The 21,204-nt window shown below is 40.4% G+C and overlaps 1 protein-coding gene across 2 annotated transcripts in view; it reads left to right on the forward strand.

The window, feature by feature from the left end:
• The first annotated feature begins 4,937 nt into the window (after positions 1-4,937).
• The window catches only part of MYH11 (myosin heavy chain 11), a 153,404-nt gene continuing 137,137 nt past the window's right edge, over positions 4,938-21,204 (forward strand). For both annotated transcript variants that reach the window (XM_075317961.1, XM_075317963.1), the window contains exons 1-2: positions 4,938-5,041; positions 8,410-8,765. In XM_075317961.1, coding sequence (XP_075174076.1) covers positions 8,427-8,765 — 339 coding nt within the window. In that variant the 5' untranslated portion in view covers positions 4,938-5,041; positions 8,410-8,426. The remainder of the gene's footprint in view (positions 5,042-8,409; positions 8,766-21,204) is intronic.

Genomic DNA, 21,204 nt, shown 5'->3' on the forward strand with positions numbered 1-21,204 from the left:
TGGAAGTGCATGTGCACTCTTTCCCTGCTCTTAAAGGGCCAGAGCACTATTACCAGGAAGTGCCTTTCAGCCTAAGGCACTAGGTATTTAAGGCAACCTGCTCCTAGGGGAGGGACCTGATAAACATGTTTAATTAGTTAGTTGCCTACTTGCGAGCTAGTTGTCAGGTCCTGTTAATCCTGTTCACGCCACCTGTACCTGTGCCCGCCTTTCCATGTCTTTCTGTACCTGCCATACCCTCAGCATATGCCTGCACCAGCTGTACTATCTGTATCAGCTGTCCCGGCTGCACCTGTCTGCATTAGAGACCGTACCTGTCCGTATCTGAGCCCGTCCCTGCCCTGGGAGTCAGCTGCCACAGTCCTGGACACTGCCATGGGAGTGGCTTGTGGTATCTACTGGCAGCCAAGCCCATCCTCACCATCAGAGGCTCTGTTGAATACCCGGTAGGAGCTTAGTTAAGCCTCTCCCACATCAGGGTAAGCCCAAATCCCCCCTGTGGTTCAGAGGATCCACTCCGACTTACTCTCCTGGCAAGCGTAACAGTTTATTCAGGCCATGGACTCTGCTGACTCCGACATCCTTTTACTTCCAGCGCTTTACCGGGAGATGTTTCACATGAAAGTTAAGCAGGATCAGATACTGTCTCATCCACGGTCCGTGAACACCCATTTTAACGATGTGGGTCTAGTAGTCTCATCTGTATCTGTCCTGCCTGCAGTTCCAGCACCAGCAGCACCTGTGCCCCATCTATCTGCTCCACTAGGTTTCGACAGTGAACCAAAGGAATGCTGGGGGTTCATCAACAAGTCTACTCTTTTGAACTGTTGGTCCACCAGTTTTCTTTAGACTGGACCAAAGTGGCATTCCTGACGTTGCACCTCGATGGGGAGGCCATTGCCAGGGTCAACCCCCTGTGGATGAGAAGAGACCTGATTAGATCTGATGTTCTGGATTGCCTGGAGGTCTTCTGGAAAGTTTTTGATGATTTGGGTCATGTCGCCTCTGCGACATCCTCTCTTCTGCAGCTGTGTCAAGATGATCAGAATGTGGGTCAGTATGCGGTTCAGTGCCGTACCCTTTCCTCAGAACTGGGATGGAATAATCAGGTGCTTGAGGATGTCGTTTTGAAGGTCTATCCAAGATGATTAAGGATGAACTGGTAAGCCATAATATACCTGCTACACTGCATGATCTGATTTCCTTTTTTACCCGGGTCAATCACAGGTGCCAGAAATGTTCCATGGAGGTGTCATGTGAAAGGACACCTATGCGCCTGGCTCGATCCCAGAAGAGGCCACTAATTTCTCAGTTTCCAGTTGATGCTCCAGCTCCTGAACTAATGCAGGTTGATTATATCAAGATGTCTGAGCAACGACGAGAACATTGTTGAATCAAGGTTTGTGTTTCTACTGTGGAGGAGCATAACACTTCATCCATGCTTATCCCGTGAGGCTGGGATTCTCTTGCCTTGGGCTGGTACAAGGTGCTACCCTAGGTGAGAACAATCCTTTTTCTCCATTGATCTTGTCCTTGTCCGTATCATATGGAGGAATTTGGTTCTCTGAGAGAGACAACCTTGATTCCAGATCTACTGGAAACTTCATACAACAGGTTGTGGTGGATCGGTGCCAGATACCCATCCAATGCCTTCAGAATCCCTTGACGGTGTCATCTGTTGAGGGAGTACTCCTGTCTGTATCCATATGGTTTGTTTCTGAACCAGTGGAACTACGGGTGAGAACCTCTCATTCGGAGAATATCTCCTTCCTGGTGCTTCCAAACCTGTCTTGCCCGCTTCTCCTGAATCTGCCTTGGCTCTGTACTCATGACCCTGTCCTGGACTGGAAAGCCGTAGAGGTGATCCATTGGGGACAGAATTGCCACAAAAGGTGCCTAGTCAGTGCTCATCCATCCATCTTCTAAGGTACCATCTTGCCATTCGGTTCTGCTTCTTGCCTGTTGGCCTGTTACTGTTGACTTCGACAAGAAGAGAGAGGAGTCTCAATGTGTCCCTGAACACTCTGAGATGACTATTTTTAACCAGTTCCATCTGCCATTCAGAGGGCCAGGAAAAAGTCTCTTAAGCAAAAACCATCCAATCTAACCCTTTCATCGGCTGTTCCTGTGCCCGTCAAAGCTGAAGACGTCGTTCTGGAGAGGACATTTCAGAAGTGTCTCTCAGCCTATGACCCCTTGTGTGGTTAGGTAATTACCCGCTTGCTAGCTAGTTGTCAGTTCCCGTATATCCTGTCCCCATTACCTGTTCCTGTACCCAACTTCCCATACCTGTCTGTAGCTGCCATACCCTCCTCTCCTGCCTGCACCAGCTGTCCTATGTGCATCAACCATCCTGGCTGAACCTGTCTGTAGCAGAGACTATACCTATCCATAGCTGAGCCTTTCCCCGCCCTGGGAGTCAGCTGCCACAGTCCCGGACACTGCCCTGGGAGTGGCACGTGGCGTCTACCAGCAGCCAAGCCCATCCTCACCATCTGTGGCTCTGGTGAATACCTGGTAGGTGCTTAGTTAAGGCCTTCCCATGTCTGGGTAAGCCCAGGAACCTGTTGTGCCCTCCTGCTGAATGCAACAATAGGGAAAGCGGGGTATATACATTTTTTTTTGTTTTGTTTTTTTAAAACATCTATATTCGTGAATAGCTTAATACAAGGCTGGTTTGGGGGAAAATTTAGTCCATACAGCTATGAATCCTGCTGGGTTGGAGGGCATAGGGGACCTGACAGATTCCTTTTATGTTCTCTTATGACAATTTATTAAGATCTTAAACTCCTTATCATTAGAAATACGCAATAATAAAAAATCTAGAAATATAAACATTTGATACCCGTATATTATATACCCTTTTAAGACAAACGCATGAAATTACTTATACGTGTAAACAGGATGTATATTAATTTTAATTAGTACCGTTTATCTGATAAAACTAACGTGACAACTTACAATTACTCTGTTCTGCCAAAGCTACAAAGCAAAATCCCTTGTAAGTATGAAACAAGAGATGTCTGCAATACGCTGACTTGGAAGAATTGCTTAAGGTAACAGGGGATTTGGGTGTTTACACATAGGAATACAACTGCTTCTTAAGGCTGTTAAGCATTAATGGGTTAAATGGAGGCGTTCGCCCTTATTTATGGAATTACATGTTTTATAAAAGACTCCTCTTTCCTACAAGTCACCAGCAGCCTCTCTCCTTACCCTGAGAACAGACAGCCCCTAACATAGAAGAACAGGGGCACAGAGAGTTCCCGTCTCCTTATTTGGGCAGATGGAGTCACATCATCATACAGGGTTTTTTCATTTTTTTTTCCTTTCTCAAGAACATGCATGGGAAGCCCCCAGCTATAACCACAGTCAGTGGGAATCATATACTCCCCACTAAGGAGTAGGATGTCCCTGAGCTCCCAGCCAGATGTGGATGACAAACATTATCCTATTCTTTACAAATAATGCAATAAATATTGGGAGAGAAGTTTATAGAGATACACTCAGGGGTGGACATACCGTCAGTGCAGCCTGTGCAGTCGCCCTGGGGTCCAAGAGGTTAGGGGCCACGTCTACCTCCAAATCAGCAAACAGCTTCTGTCACAGACACATAAAGGGGTGCAATATGATGTGACCCATAGGGGTCCATATGCTTTTTTGCATAGTGTCCCTCTAATGTTTGTGTCCGCTCCTGGAAATATAGTAGATAATGCTTTATGTGTACCTATATATTTTGTTATATCTAAATATAAGTATATACAACAATGTACTTCAGGTAGGATCCAACTTTCCTTTTGAATGCAGATTATATCAAAGCTTGGGGTCAGGAAGCATAAAGGAGTCTTGTTAAATACATATATTTATATAGCTGTTTTATGGACATGGACATTAAATATTATTATTATTATTAATAATAATAATCTTTATTATGTAGAGCCAACATATTCAGCAGTGATATAATAGTAATAATAATATTTCTTTATATAGAGCCAACATATTCAGCAGTGATATAATAATAATAATAATAATAATAATAATGATAATAATATTTATTTATATAGAGCTAACATATTCAAAAGTGATATAATAATAATAATAATAATAATTTATATAGAGCTAACATATTCAGCAGTGATATTATTTTGTTAATAATAATAGTATTATTATTAACAAAATAATAATATCACTACAGAATATGTTAGCTCTATATAAATAAATATTATTATTATATCATATTATATCACTACTGAACATGTTGGCTCTATATAAATAAAGATTATTATTATTATCTTTATTTATATAGAGCCAACATATTCAGCAGTGATATAATAATAATAATAATAATAAAAAAATAATAATCTTTATATAGAGACAACATATTCAGCAGTGATTTATTATTATTATTATTATTATTATTATTATTATTATATAGAGCCAACATATTCAGCAGTGCTTTACAAACAGTCATACAATAATTAAAGCAAAAATAATGACGACCCTACTTATAAGAGCTTACAATCTACAAATATGTATGTACACTATGCACATTAGTGTCGGTGTATACATCAGCCCTTAAAAAGATATGAGCACAGTGTGTATGTAAGAAAGAACAATACATGCATTGTGCTAGTTTAACTTTAGAGGGCAAAGTTTACTGATTTTTTTTTGTAAACTATTGGAAAAAAAAGTTGGATCAAAAAGTTTGCAGTGATCAAGTGTGCAATATATATGTTCTAAAATGATAAAATCATATCACAATGTACTCTTCAAATAAAATCCTATTATGGCAACTGAGGGGTTACTGTCAAATCCACACTGTACTAAGGTGCACTGAGTAACCCATACCTAGGAGCAAGAGGATGAGCTCCCAAGCCCTCCCTCCAGCTCTCCCTATGCTCCATCCCTCCCACTGTGGAGATGGCTCAGTCTATATAGAGGGACTGCAAACTGAAGGGGAATTTGGACTGTCCCAGCTGTGAGCTGTACAGGTTCCAGTCTCTGTCTTCAATCCAACCTCTGCTTAAGTAATTGGATATCTGTAAGTAGGCACTGTTGTTTATACTATAGGATTGGGTATCATTCTATTTACAAAATAGTGTGATTTTCAAATATACAGTATAGAAAGAATAAGAAGAGGGGCTACTCTTTGGCAGTTAACTAGTTAACAAGCGATGTGTCAGACCAGTCCCTGTGCAGACGTTGAATGTGTCAGATGTCACAGGTTATCTAGTCTGTGTTAGGTTAACCTTGCATTTCTACAAGCTGAATGTATCATGTGAAAGTGTCAGAGCTTTTCAGACAATGAGGGCTTCTGTCACAGATGTCAAAGTGCAGATGACTAAGAGCAGGTACATTTTGGAAATGATGGCAAATTCCTTTTTTTGGAGTGAATACTTTTTCAGTTTATTCTGTACTTATTGGATTTTTGCAAAAAAAAACCAAAAAAAACCCAAACACCTAATGGTGTCATATGTTCCAGGACAGATGTTATAGTTACAATGTATCTTTGTATTTTCAAAATAGAGACACAAAATAACAGCACAGTTTATAGGTATATAAACCAGAGAAAAGTCCATTTTCTATGCATTAGTTCTTCCAAACTTAATAAACCCTTTAATTGCCAAAGATTATCCTGCTCACAATATAGGATTATCTCTTATGAGAGGATGCTGCTGCCTGGATAACAGGAATGTATAGGAAGCATCGTTTGGAATCATAACTTTTACTTGACGTTTTACTTTACTTTCTACAGACTGACTTTTTTTTCTCCCTAAAAGGTATTTGTTATGAATCAGTTACTGCGTCTTCAGGGTAACATAGCCTTATAAGGGTCCTCGCAAAGGACCCCTGCTGGCAAATGTGTGCTAGCTCCATGTCTTCTCATATCCTAATGATATGCACACGTTTAATATGCTAAGTACGGAATTCTAGCAAATAATTAATATTAAATTGCATTATTATGTTACATCAGCTCCAAAGAGAAGCATTTCACTCTTATTGAGCGTTGGCATATTGAATCTACTTATTTCGGTTTTGACCCTTCAAGGGCATTGAGTAATTATATATATATTTTTTTTTATATATATATATATATATATATACATATATATATATATATATATATATATATATATATGTGTATATATGTATATGTGTATATATGTATATGTATGTATATGTATGTATGTATATATATATATATATATATATATATATATATATATATATATATATATATATATATATATATATATATATATGTATATGTATGTATATGTATGTATGTATATGTATATTGGGCTAGACTTAAGAGATATGAGAAAGAAAAAAATAATTTGTAACTTTTATATATATATATATATATATATATATATATATATATATATATTATATATATATATACTGTATATTATAATAAATTGGGCTAGACATAAGAGATACGATAAAGAAGACTATTTGTAACCTAAGACAAGAATGAGAGGGTCTTGCCACCATGTTTTCCATGTTCTATGACTTTAGAACATCAAATATTGACGGAGCCTGTCATTAGATTCATGCTTCCTGAACCACGGGCAGCATGAGTCAAATCTTAGCTGCACTCTTCAGGTACATTTCTCTAATGCACTGCACCGTTTCAAAATAAATATACTTCGAAAAGCCGTTCAGGGACTATAGGGAGAGACCTATCAATCAACTGAAGCGGGCAAGGAGAAATCTTCCATGGCCCACATCGGATTAGTCAGGTGTCTCCCTTTATTCCCAGGCCAGATTCTCAAAGTATATCTGCTCAGAAATGCCGCAGTTGTTCGGGTAGCATGAATTAAATGTGCATGTGTCAACAGTGACATCAGTCTCATTTGGCTTTTCATTTCTCCATTGATATAAGCCCCCATACACATTAAACTAAAGTCAACTGGACCCACCGGGCTGATGATCTAATGCCAATGGGACATCTTGAGTCTCCTGTCAAGGAAGAGAAGGATGAAACATGTTGAATTTTAGTGCCATATCCTTTTTTATTCCTTGAGATACATGCTCTTGCCAGAAGTATCTGGCAGCAGCTCACTCAGGTTCTCCATTGAAAATACAGACATGCTGGGCCAAGCATGATTATGTATGGGGTAGTTCGAGAAGGATAACTTTTAGCTATCGGAGACTACTATCTAAAGTGCATGGGCACCTTAAGACACCATTTCATAGGAAGCCTATTGACCAGTAACAGTCTGCTTTTGAAGTGTTGGAGATAAATTACATCCAATCTGGTCTTTTCAAGGATTTATCAAAATCTGGAATCTACCAGAAAGACCAGTGAAACATTGTTGATTATCACCAGGGTTAGTAACTCGTCTTTCATCTGTGTTTGTGTTTGAGCCAAACAACATACTAATATGTTTTACATTCCTCCTCTGCAGATCTCCTGCAGATAACACCCTTATTGTCTACAAAGTATGGAGTAAGCCGTGCTTTGGTGGGAACTTGGTGTAATTCAAAGGGGCTTTCCAAGTGTAAGTTCCTTCCTTGCACTAATTACTGGAAAAAGTTGAATAGTGGAAATGGATTAAAGAATAGCAGCAAGATACAAACTATCTGTAAAAACCAAGAGAGATGAAAGCCTTTTCCTCTATGCATTTTTTTCTGATTTATCATGCGTAGTTCTAGAGATGGTCAAACTACATCATTCAACTACATTGTATCCATCAAAGCTGCATAATAGACATCATGATATGACCAGTAATGAGCCTTTGTAAGGGTGATTGTTGGCCTCATGCCACCACAACCAGCACCATTAAGAAAGAATATCAAGCGATCTTTATCACATATGGTTTCATACCATATACAAAGTCTAATAGAATTGCTCGTCACCAGTATAAGTACTTCCGTTCCCCTAACAATATCTTATATTCACCCTAGTAATTGAACTTTCACTTTTTCATTCTTTAAGCGGCATTGTCTAGCTCAGGGCAGGAACTTTTATAAAGCTTTAAAGATATAGTTCAATATACCAAATCTATACCCTTTTCTTTGTCATCACCTGGTCCTGTAGGCTAATTGTTTCCTTATTACTAGAAGTAGACTTTTGATTCTGTTAATTACCTCCTGTACTTTTAATCTCAAATTCTTATCCTTCCTTCAACTGTCCTATTTCCTTCCTAACCACTCACCAGAATAATACACCCAAAAAGTCCGGATTTTGGTCCATTACATGGGGATGTTGGGGTATTTTATGAGGAAGAACATAACTGTAAAGCCTAGCTAGTAATAACTTTCCTCTACTCTTGCCTGTGTCCTGTTTGTAGTCCATTTGGAGAGGTAATGCTAGTTTGAAATGTACTGGATATATAGATGATTTATTTTTTGTTTTGACCACCTTTGATTATTATTAAGCTTTTGTTATTCTTTTTTTAGGTGATCTTTAAGTCAAAATGTCGCAAAAACCACTGACCGAGGATGAGAAATTCCTCTTTTTGGACAAGAACTTCATGAACAATCCCACAGCCCAAGCAGATTGGTCGGCCAAAAAACAGGTTTGGATCCCTTCTGAGAAACATGGATTTGAAGCTGCAAGTATCAAGGAAGAAAAAGGTGATGAGGTTATGGTTGAATTGGAGAATGGAAAGAAATTTAGCCTAAGCAAGGATGATATCCAAAAGATGAACCCCCCCAAATTCTCCAAGGTGGAGGACATGGCAGAGCTGACTTGCCTAAATGAAGCATCTGTGCTGCACAATTTAAGAGAAAGATATTTCTCCGGCCTTATCTATGTAAGTCATTGGTGATATAACATGATAATTTTTTGGTGTATATGAAATTCTTTCAAGTGGTTATTCCATATGTAGAGAATAACCTTGTGGTGGGATCCTTGCAGAAATTGGAGTATACTTTCTTTTGTCCCAAAACTGTGGTATTTTACTGCTACTGCTTATCTTCAATTGTTATTGTTTATTATCATATATTCCATACTTAACATAGACACTCTACCACCCCTAGAACACCATCATTTGGGTATTTGGTCAATGGCACATAAATTAATGCCCACAGTAAGCATAAAAACAGGACACCTGTACTGGGGCTGGTTCACATTTCCACAGCTCCCACTCCCTATCCCCAATTCCATCAATTCCTAGAATGTTGCTCTCTCCGTGGAACCCTGTCAAAATGGCATTTAGATAACTCATATATGCCTTTATTCTCCATGGCACTGATGATTATAGCAGAGAAAATCGAGCTCAATCGCCACAAAAGAGTACTATTCTCAGGAATGTTGGGGATCCCAGCAGTTAGACCCCGCAATTGGGAAGTTATTACCTATCCTGTGGATATTCGATAACATCAAAACTTGGCCTAAACCGTTTAAGCACTACAGAAAAAAGTAAAGTGATCATTGATCTCATGTTTGGCTGTCTGACTACAACTGGGAGTCATCATCAATGCGCCAACATGACCTAATGGAGTCTGTAGTGCCACGTAAGGAAAGGGGCATATTAACCTTAAGCTCAATTTCCGTAAGGGGCTTGTTATTGATCATAGAACAAATCAGCTATAATTTTTCATTTGTTTTATACATTTGTTTATTGATAAAGTTGTTTTTCTTGTCTCCTGAACTTTTTAAGGCCCCCATTCAAATTAAACTAAAGTCGTCCGAACTAGTCATTCGCAATGTACTCAGACGATAGCCTAATCATATAAAAATAAAAAAACACTCTGTTTATAGTCATCAAAAGTCAATATACAAATCACAAATTCCTTAAGGAGTGTTGGCAAAACCAGCAAAAGGAAATTAGTGACAAAGTATATAAATAAAATCCAAAACTTTTATTGAAAATAGTATTAAAAGACAAAATTATGCAAAATAGAAATAAGGACAGGGAGGTACCCAATTATCAGCAAATATGCATGGCAATGCAAAAAAGACCAAATATACTATTATAAAAAGTAAACCAAAACAATGCAAAAGATAATAGAATGCAAGGGCTGTAAAGAATTGGATTTATATGAAATGTGCCAGTGCAAAAGAAATCCCCAAGAAACCAAATACTTTGTGAACATCTGAACATCAATATATATATATATATATATATATATATATACGGTCTGGGGGCCAATCCTGAAACAGGCCCAAAAGTGCAAATGCAAATAAATGACAGGTAATAACTACTTTAGTAGTATATGGTCAAGTGATGCTGCATACCGCAAACCCCGACGTACGTGTCGTCCGCAAGTTACTTCCTCAGAGGGCGATCCTTTTCTTCTTGACGAGATAAGATGTCATAGAAAACACAATGGTGCCCAACTGGCCAAGAACTCCTATGGATGGAGTGATTGAGAGAGATAGCTGCTGGACGAATGAACGGCTGAACCATTGACAGCTGTCTAATGTCCGTTGGGCCACCAAGTCAGTTGAGGACTTCAATAGCCCAAGATAAGATTTAGTATATTTTTAAAATATTGTATAAGAAAGAAAAGTAACCAATGAAATAAAAACACTGTAGGGATATTCAGTACAAGTTAACTTAAAAATGTTTAGGAAACTATAGAACCATGAAAAATCCTCTGCAAACTCTGAGAACAAACTCTATGCAGATGTTCCACTGTCCCGATTTACACCCTTGGCCCTTCATTCCGTAACACAAGAGTGCAAGCCATTAAGCCACCCATACACATAAGAACATTTTGATATCTTTTTTACTTCTTCTATGTCTTTCCCACATTTCCACACTGATTTACACATATTTGTTAATAGAGAGAAAGCGAGGGTCATTGACATCCATACTCCTGTCACTGTTTACATCTGCTGATATTCACTTCTGTTGGTCCATCGCCCGCCCGGGCAAAAGAGCAGCAGCTGACTGGTCTTATGCATACATGCTGTTACCAGGTTGTGCCTGTATTTGCATAGTCCGAAGAGGTGAGCGTATCCTCAGTCATCCTTGCTTGCAGGTTTCTGCCAGATCTATAGCCAGGGACTATATTAGCTGGGCACATGCTTGACCACCGCTTCTTTCGAACTCCTCCTCATTGGAGTCAAGCAGTGAAGAGATATGGGAAGTGTGGGACACCAGGGGCTGTCCAAAGTTATGGACCTACCGATAAGCCTAACAATGTATTTCCTAGCAGAATTACATATCTGATCCTCATTCCATGTTCATTATTCTTTGTTCACCTCGGTTTTCCATGCGTTCAGAGTCTAGCTTTGTCCACATGTCACAATGATGGCATGAAAGCATAGCTGATAGCAATATGTGCAAAAACTATAATGTGGGATTATAGTTTATCTGATGTCTTGAAATGTATTGCATATGTAAATCAAAAGATCCATTAAATTGCCCAGTTTTGGCCTGGATGCTGCTGCCCTTTCTGGAGAACCAAGGTCAAGCCTCCCCTTCCCCCTACTCACAATCAATGGGTGCACGAGAGTTTAGAATGCCACACACTTTAAGGTTCATACATAGGGTCTTTAGGCTGTTTAGGCCCAGGTAAAAACATTCTTATTGTTGATCCAGTGACTCAGCAGAAGCAGTGTCTAGACCAGGGGTCCCCAACCTGTGGCTCGGGAGCCACATATTGTTCACGGCTGTCTGCCAGCTTGGTGCATAAGGATCAGGTCTAGCAAACAGATATGAAGAGCAGGTCACCAGATGGTGAATTATAAGAAGACCCATGCATAAGAGCAGATCTGAATGGTTGTATGGTGGGATCCCCTGGATCTTGGTATACCGTCTTGATGTGATTTCTTTGGAAAAGCTTACTCTGTCATTGTAAAGGTAATGGGGGCTCTGGATGTCACTACAATGAGGGGACACGAGCTGGATGTGGCTCCCGACCCTCTTTCAGAGCTAAAAGTGGGTCTGATGGTCAGAAAGGTTGGGGACCACTGGTATAGACTTTTATATTGATATCTTACGAGACTGGAGGCCAGGTAGAGGAATACATACTTCTATGTACATAATGAATTATTGGGGTGAATCATCCTAAATTAACAAACATTTGTAAGAAAACCTAACAGTTTCTTTATTCCTCCCCTTCATATTTCCAAGTGGGCACTATTTCAAGAATGTATTTTGCACATAATGATAATAACAGTTAGCAATGAACTCCTCTACCCTCACCCCAGCCTACTCCCCTACACCTACCCTTATCTTAACTCCCCTATTCCTACCCCTATCCTACTCCTTTACCCCTACCCCTATCCTACTCCCCTACCCCTACCACTATTTTACTCCCCTTCCCCTACCCTTATTCTACTCCCCTTCCCCTACCCTTATCCTACTCCCCTACCCCTATCCTACTCCTTTACCCCTACCTTACTCCCCTACCCCTATCTTACTCCCCTACCCCTACCCCTATCCTACTCCCCTACCCCTATCTTATTCCTCTACCCCTACCCTACTCCCCTACCCCTATCTTACTCCCCTACCCCTACCCCTATCCTACTCCCCTACCCCATGAAGATTCTTACTGTACCCATTGCATAATATCTCATACTAACTCAATGTCCATTATTACCTACCGTATTTTATAGCAGAAAACAATGAAATATTGTTAAAGTAACACCTATAATAGCCATACCTGAACATTTACTGTCAATATGGAAAGATCCAGCTGATTGATTTTAATTCTCAGCATTATATTGTAACATTACTTTTAACGGAGTCCAAGAATGAGAACCCTGAAACTGAATTCTAGTTGTATTGGTATGTTATTTCTGTGGATTGAAAACCTGGTATATAATTTAGGATAATTGGTAGATTTTTAAAAGGGTTGTGCAGATATAGGTAACTGATGACCTATCTGCAGGATAAGTCATTAATAGCAGATCGGTGGGGGTCCACCACCAATTAACCGTTATTTCCACTGGTAGCATCCGGATGTAAACACTTTGACTGGCGCTGTTGAGCACACCTCTATTCACTATGTAGCGATCACTGTCAGACGTTGATGGCTCCTGTTGTTTTGGATAGAAGCTTTACTGTAGTAGCCGGCAAAGCCAAGCTGTGACCTCTACTCTTTGAACGAAGTGGCTCCTTCCAAAGTTTTAACAACCGACTGCCGCCGGAGTACAAAATAGCTCATTTGAGGGTCACCGGTTGTCAGCCCCACACTGATAAGCTATAGAGGACCTATCTTGTAGATAGGTCAACAAATACCTATTTCCAGACAACCCCTTTCATTTAATGGTACAGTAACGATTCTTAGGCTGCTTTCACACATCCGGTTAGAGCAGTGCGGCTAAATCCGGCTCTAAAACCTATGCAACGGATGCGGCTAAAAAACCGCATCCTTTGCATAAGTTTTTACATGCGGCCCGTCCGGTTTTTGCCGGTTGCGGCACGCTACTGAGCATGTGCCGTGCAAAAAAACGCATGCGGCGTCCGGATGCGTTTTTTGCCGCATCGCGCCGCATCCGGCGTCCATAGGCATGCATTGGAAAAAGCGCCGCATCGGCTGGATGCGGCGCAATGCGTTTTTTTTTTTGCTGGACAAAAAAACATGCCAGGCAACGTTCCATCCGGCTGCTGCATGGGCTAAATATGCCGCATCCGGCAAAAACCGGACCGAACGCAAGGCCATGCGGCACAATCCGGCACTAATGAAAGTCTATGCGGAAAAAACTCAACCGGCGGCAAAAAAACCCGGTTGCGTTTTTCTGCAAAGAGCCGGATTGTGCCGCACAGCAAAAACCGGATGTGTGAAAGCAGCCTTATCTAACATGATCTTATCTACCTGTTAACATGTAGGCCAATGTAAATGGCTAAACAGCAGCCCAGTAACAGAAACTGAAGAGGTAGAGAAGCAGAATATTTATCAATAATATTATTAATCGCCATAGCCATGGTAAAGTGAAGCAAATAAATAGGGAATTATTGATTATACCCCTAGCATAGATTAATCAGATATCTGGGGTAAGGAAAACAGGTGCTGTTTTCCCTTAGAAATTTAGGGGAGTTACTTCTAGTGGAGACTACCAGTTGATGTAGGGAGACTTAGGGCGGCTTTGCACGTTGCAACATCGCACGTGCGATGTCGGTGGGGTCAAATCGAAAGTGACGCACATCCAGCGTCACTTTCGACATCGTTGTGTGTAAATTCTAGATAATACGATTAACGAGCGCAAAAGCGTCGTTATCGTATCATCGGTGCAGGCTCCGACTTTTCCATAATTACGCTGCCGCGACAGGTGCAATGCTGTTCCTCGTTCCTGCGGCAGCACACATCGCTGTGTGTTACGCCGCAGGAGCGAGGAATATCTCCTTACCTGCCACCGGCGGCTCTATAGAAGGAAGGAGGTGGGTGGGATGTTTACATCCTGCCTATCTCCGCCCCTCCGCCGCTATTAGCCGCCTGCCGTGTGACGTCGCTATGACGCCGCACGACCCGCCCCGTTAGGAAGGAGGCGGGACACCGGCCAGAGCGACGGTCGCAGGGCAGGTGAGTGCATGTGAAGCTGGCATAGCGATAATTTTCGCTACGCCAGCTATCACAAGATATCGTACCTGCGACGGGGCGGGGACTATCGCGTGCGACATCGCAGCATCGGCTTGCGATGTCGCAACGTGCAAAGCCCGCCTTAAAGGGATATTCCTATCTCCCATCCTATCCCAATATGTAGTGAGTGTTATAATAATGATAATAGCAAATACCTCCATTTAGAAATGTAGTATAGTTCTCCTGATTAGCTTTGTCTCTAACCTCATGTGCACGGCATTGCAGCAGCTTAGATATCCATGGTTATGACCAATCATATAGTGACAGTTAGTTGCTAATAGTTGTAACCATGGATGCTAAGCTACTGTAATGCCCTGAACATGAGGTAAGTGATATAGCTAATCAGGAGAACTATACTACATTTCTAATTGGAGGTATTTGCTAATATTATTATTATACCTACTACATATTGGGATAGGATCTTCGAGATGGAAATACCGCTTTAAGCAACAATCCTTAGGCAAAAGTATGCAGCTTAGCTCCTACAGGAGGGAAAAAACTCTCTCTCTAGTGTCCTTGTTCTCAATGAGTCAATGTCTGACCATTCATTAAGCTTTGCCACCAGACTAGGGATATTTAACTAGGGATAATCGAATACCAAAATATTCGCCTTCGCAAATATCCGACAAATAGGTCGCCGCTATGCGAATATTCGATGCGCAATGTAAGTCTATGGGAAGCCCAAATAATTGTTATTCGGGTTTCCCATAGACTTACATTGCACATCGAATATTTGTGAATAGTCGAATAGCGGCGACCTATTCGGTGAATATTTGTGGTATTCGATCATCCCTGTATTTAACCAAAAAAAGTGTTATCCAAAAGGAAAAGACACCCATCTGCAGACAGCTGTTTCAGGGTCCTTGCCTCTCATCAGTACAGAGCAAGGTACTGATTGCTAAAGGGTGCTTGACAGAGGTCTAGGCAGGTACTGTTTTGTCTTGTGGAGACCACTATCAGTATTGGGAGACTTATAGGCCAGCCATGCTCTATGGGAAGAGGGAGAATTTACATATAATTTTCCCATGAAGGTCAAAGGGGGAAAGTTTCTCTTTGTGGAGAGCATCAAGTCCATGTAGGTATGCAATACTCCTCTGGAGATTTAAAGGGGTATTCCCATTTCTAAGATCCTATCCCAATATGTAGTAGGTGTAATAATAATAATATTACCAAATACCTCCAATGAAATATAGAAATGTAGTATAGTTCTTTGGATTCACTATATCTCTTCCCTCATGTTCAGGGCATTGCATTACCTTAGGTATCCATGGTTATGACCACTAACAACTAACTAGTTAATTTGACTATATGTGTGATTGTAACCATGGATACCTAAGGTCCTGCAATGCCTTTCACATGAGGTAAGTTACATAGTGAATCAGGAGAACTATACTACATTTCTAATTGTAAGTATTTGCTAAAATTATTATTATTACACCTACTACTATAAAGACATAATCTTGGAGATGGTAAAACCCCTTTAAATTATTATTTTGCTAGAAATGCCACCACTTTTAGCCATGGGTTGTCTGGTATTGTACCTCATTCCCTTTAAATGGAATCTGTCACCAGGTTTTTGCCCCCCCCATCTGAGAGCGGCATAATGTAGAGACAGAGACTCTGATTCCAGCGATGTGTCACTTACTGAGCTGTTTGCTGTCATTTTGATAAAATCACTGTTTTCTCTGCTGCAGATTTAGCAGTTATACAGAGCTCATGAATATGCTGGACTATCTGCAGGACGCCAAGTAATCCTCTAATGATAATCTTCTGCTGATTAAACTGTGATTTTATCAAAACTACACTAAATAAGTGACACACTGCTCGAATCAGAATCTCTGCCCCTACCTGGTGACAGATTCCCTTCAAAGCAAATGGAAGTAAACTGAAATACTATTTACTACTATATGGTTATTTTCTAATTTGATGACACACAGATAAAGTATACATATTGTCACTCCATCTATATATGTTTATAGTTGGCCCCATTAACCATAATAGAACCTTAAAGACAGATAGATGTTTCCATAGTTTTTTTTTCCATATATCAATAATACATGTGAAAATACAATACTTTGTAATATATCTCTATCAGATATATTGATGTCTTTTTTCTCTATAACTGATCTTTCATTCTCAAAAATTTTCAAAATTAATTCTCAAAATGTGCAAAAAATCTGTCTTCATTGAATACAGACTTTCTCATTACTAAAGCCAAACTGTCAAATGCAAAAGGTTCTGGTTCAATAGTATTAAAGGGAACCAACAGCAGGATTTTCATATATAAAGTAAAGCCAGTGCTATACTGGCACTAGGATGCTGAATGTAAGCATAGCTTTTGTTCAGAGATTGGATGTTTTATTTCAGAAATATGTGCAAGTAAAGTTCCAGCAATGCACTGCTATTTGATTGACAGGTGCAACAGGAAGGGAATATGTGAGTTGGGTCTTGTTATCTGTTCCCGCACCTGTCTGTCTGCCTGTGCCAGAATTAACATCTATGATGGTGACAGGGGAGGAAAAAACAGGCAGGCAGACGGGGCGAGAATAGATAGCAAAACCCAACCCACATATTCCCTTCCTGTTGCACCTGTCAATCAAATAGCAGTGCATTACTGGAACTTTACTTGCACATATTTCTGAAATAAAACATCCAAACTCTGAACAAAAGCTATGCTTACATTCAGCATCCTAGAACCAGTATAGCACTGGCTTTACTTTATGTATGAAAATCCTGCTGGTTGGTTTCCTTTAAGTGGTGCTGTCAGATGATAGATGAAAGTAGCTGTAAGTAAGAGAGGCATCCTGGTATATATTGTGCAGCTCTTAGTGCAGGAAGGTTGAGCTTCGCTCGGGGGAATAATGGTAATTTTTATTAATTAGGTAATCTAGTGTCAGTAATAATGATCGTTCTATATAAAGAAGACTATTGCATGTCTGAATCTGGAGGCTATACAGGTATTTATAATACATGTCGTGAGCTGTAATCCCATTTTCAGGAATGAGGACTGTCTGTTCAGAATTTCCCATTGCCAGAAGGGGCACATCTCGTCTGCCAAGTCACCTGGGCGAAGACTTTCCTGTGAATTAGGTTCTAAGTGCATATGCTGACATGCCCGACACTTCATCAAGTGCAAAATTATGTCCAAAAGGCAAATTAAACCCAAGAACTATCTTCCCACACTGCAGACAAGCTTAACTGGCCATGAAATGAGTTTTCTTTTCTTTGATCAGGACAAGGAGTACGAAAGGTTTTTGCAGGAAGGATCTTATAGGTATTATTACCTTGCGCTCAATATATATAGATAAGGTCTCATATAAGGACATAACTTTTAATTATTCAACCTTAATAATACCGGAATGAAGATAATGGTTACACATGTAGATAGCGAGTACGTCTAGCATATATGGATAATGTGTGATACCGAATTACCTGCTAATCCGCTGACACTTACGACCACAGGCCAAGTAATTCATCACAGATGTAACTAAGCTTTTATCTGTAGTTTAACCTTTACTTATATATATGTATTTTTTATATATATATATATATATATATATATATATATATATATATATATATATATATATATATATATATATATATATATATATATATACACATATATGTATATATATATATACACACACATATGTACAGTATATAGCACTGTAGATGCAAACTTCGTACAATGGTACTCTTAAAGTGTCACTCACACTGAGATTTGTACAGACTGTCATGAGGGCATTGGACTTTGTTCAGATTGCAGATTCTAACACTTCTGCCCAATGGTTTCTCTGGCTTGTGCGATTAACACAGACTCGAGCATCAACCTGCTGTGTGCTGATTCATAGGCAGGCTAGCAGGAGTTAATCTCACCTAGTCTGCTTGCTCCTTTAATAACATGTTGTGTGAAGACCTATCACATCTGCTCTCCTCCTATTCATACTGTTGGAATCCTTCTACCCATGCCAGCTATAGTTTATTCTGTGTTGGTCTGTGAGGTGTGGTGCCCCAGATTCTCTCTGGTGAAAGTTGTGTTTAGTTGTGATTTTTGCTTGGTGTGGTTGTGTAGTTTACCCCTGTTATTTTGTACTTCCTTCCTGCTCCTCTTTTCCTCCTGAATCTTGGATTTTCTTATCCTGTGTGTTATAGAGTTTTGTTTTTTCCCTTGTCTGTCTTTTTTTGTGGTTTTCAACACTCCTGTTCCGTCTCTCCCTGGGGCAGAGGGAATTAGATCAGGACTGAACAGGTGCAGGGCTGGAAAGGAAACTCAGGCCTCTCAACCATTAGGAGTATTCCTGAGAATGATAGTATAGGTCCCACTAGCTTGAGGGACAGCTTAGGTGCCCTTGTTCCCCACTATCCCATAGTATTTCTGACATAAAGGGAGTCTGTCACACCTGGAATGCCATTTAAACATTTATATAGTGGGAGACGTAGATCCTAATAAATAAATCATGCCAGGCATATACAATTTAACTTAATATTTGTAAATATTAATCTGCAAATGAGCACTCTTCTGTGCACCGATGGTGTGGCCTTTGCCCTGGTACACCGTTATGGGCCTGTCATAACACCCTCTCCTTCTTACTGAAGCCGCTCGTTATACTTATGGGTGCTTTGAGCAGTGGCTACAAACAGTCAGGAACTAGGCATCAGAGGGTGCCCATGGCCACTTGGATCGTGCCAGAGTTCTCCTCCGGTGTCAGTGCACAAGGACAGAAGCAGAAACTGATTTTAGACAGCGGTTCACTTTTATCAACGGAGCCCTGTCAATCAAGATAAGGAACTGTGTTGTGAATGTCAGTTATGCTTTTGCTGCTGTGAGGCTCCCTCTTGTGGCCAGGAATGATTTGGACAGAGACCAGGTGTGTTGAGCAATGGGCGTTTCCATTGCTAACTCTCTGCCTATTTAAACCCTGGTCTGCTAGCAGGCTATGCCGGATGTCAGTTGTTCTTTGTTCACCAGCCTGCTTCATCCTGCTGCAGACCACATCTACCCCAGATAAGTGCTTTGCTCTTTATTTGTTGTTTGGTTCTTTTTGCTCTTATCTGAGTTTGTCAGTTTATTTGCATGCAGGAATCTTCCCTCTCAATTGCTTAGCTGGGACGCTCCCTGCAGCTATGTTTGGAGTATTGCTCCTATTAGTCCATGTGTTTGTTGCTTCTTGAATTTGTAATGGTTCCTGCTTTCTGTTCATTGGTATGACAAGAGAACCTGGTATAGGACGGAGTTCAGATCTAGTGATCTTGATGGTTAGTAAGGGGATGGCGGCCAGATTAGTTGCCAATGATCTATGGTGGTCTTCCATGGTTCCGGATCATAACAGAACTGGCTTTAATATGCAAAAAGGAGTGCGTAGTGGTGCATTAAGGTACAGTGGAACCTTGGTTAACAAGAACAATCCGTTCTGGGAGTGTGCTTGTTAACCAAGTTACTCGTTCAGCAAAGCAAGATTTCCCATAGGAAATCATTGCAATGCAGACAATTCGTTTCACAACTCGTTAAAAGTCCCATCCTGGTCCCCTATTGTGCCATTCCACACACGTACAAACACACACAAACACGCACGCACATATACATACATATATGTATTATGCTCACCTTACCTTCCGTTCCATCGCCGGCCTCCTGGATCTTGCAGTTCGCCGGTACAGGATGAGGATCGCGACGAGGGAGGAACTTCCACTGCCAGAGTGCTGACGTCAAAGGTAGAAGCCGCTTGCCTCTGATTGGCCAGCACGCTGCCTTTGAGTAGCGACTGACAGCGGAAGTTCCTCCCTTGTCGCCATGGTTGCCGATACACATACTGTAGTGGCGAACTACAAGAACCATGAGGCCGGTGATGGAATAGAAGGTAAGCATAATATGTGCGTGTGCGCGTGTTTGTGTGTGCTTGTGTGTATTTGTGTGTGTTGCATTGTGCGGACTGCAAGGAGCGGGTCAGAGCGCGGTTAAAGTACGGGAAGTGTGTGCGGTGAGTATTTTGCTCGTACAGCAAAGCTTGCTCGTAAACAGTTACAAATTTACAGCAATCTTTGCTCTTATAGCGAAATACTCGCAAACTGGGTTACTCGTTAAGCGAGGTTCCACTGTATAGGCAACACCAAGGATGCATAAAAGTGCCATCATTTGCATAATAAATAAAAGCATATTTTCTAGTAAATATTAAGTTAAACTATATATATGTCTAGTATGTTTTTATAGGGGCTACATCTTCTATATAAATGTCTATGCAGTTTATTTGGCCTTTTAGGGGTGACAGACTCCCTTTAAGAGACACTGACCTTGTTTCCATTATCTATTGAGAGCATATTTTCCACATTGTTTCAGGTCACCTTTTAAGCTATGGATGGTTAAATAATACCATGAGTTTATCGTTATGGACACGTATTATATAGTCCAGTTTCTGCTGGTATTATTATATTAATAATGCATCTTAATACCCTTATCCCTACACCATGGATCTCTGACCCAACTGGTATTTCCTGATACAGGAGATAAGAACTTTTCTGTCTAAATTGTTTGTTAAAAATGAATTAGGCGGAAACAAAGACACCCATTGTTATAAATCAAGACAAGACCTGATGGTAGATGCATGGATGTGAGGGTACATGCCTGACGTATAGAAAAGAGGTTTTTGCTCTTACTTTATTCCCTTTGCTCTGTTGACTATTTCATCTTTTTTTGTAATTTCGTCATGCGGCCTTTTA

The sequence above is a fragment of the Anomaloglossus baeobatrachus genome, chromosome 7 (assembly GCF_048569485.1).
Source record: "Anomaloglossus baeobatrachus isolate aAnoBae1 chromosome 7, aAnoBae1.hap1, whole genome shotgun sequence".
Lineage (NCBI taxonomy): Eukaryota > Metazoa > Chordata > Amphibia > Anura > Aromobatidae > Anomaloglossus > Anomaloglossus baeobatrachus.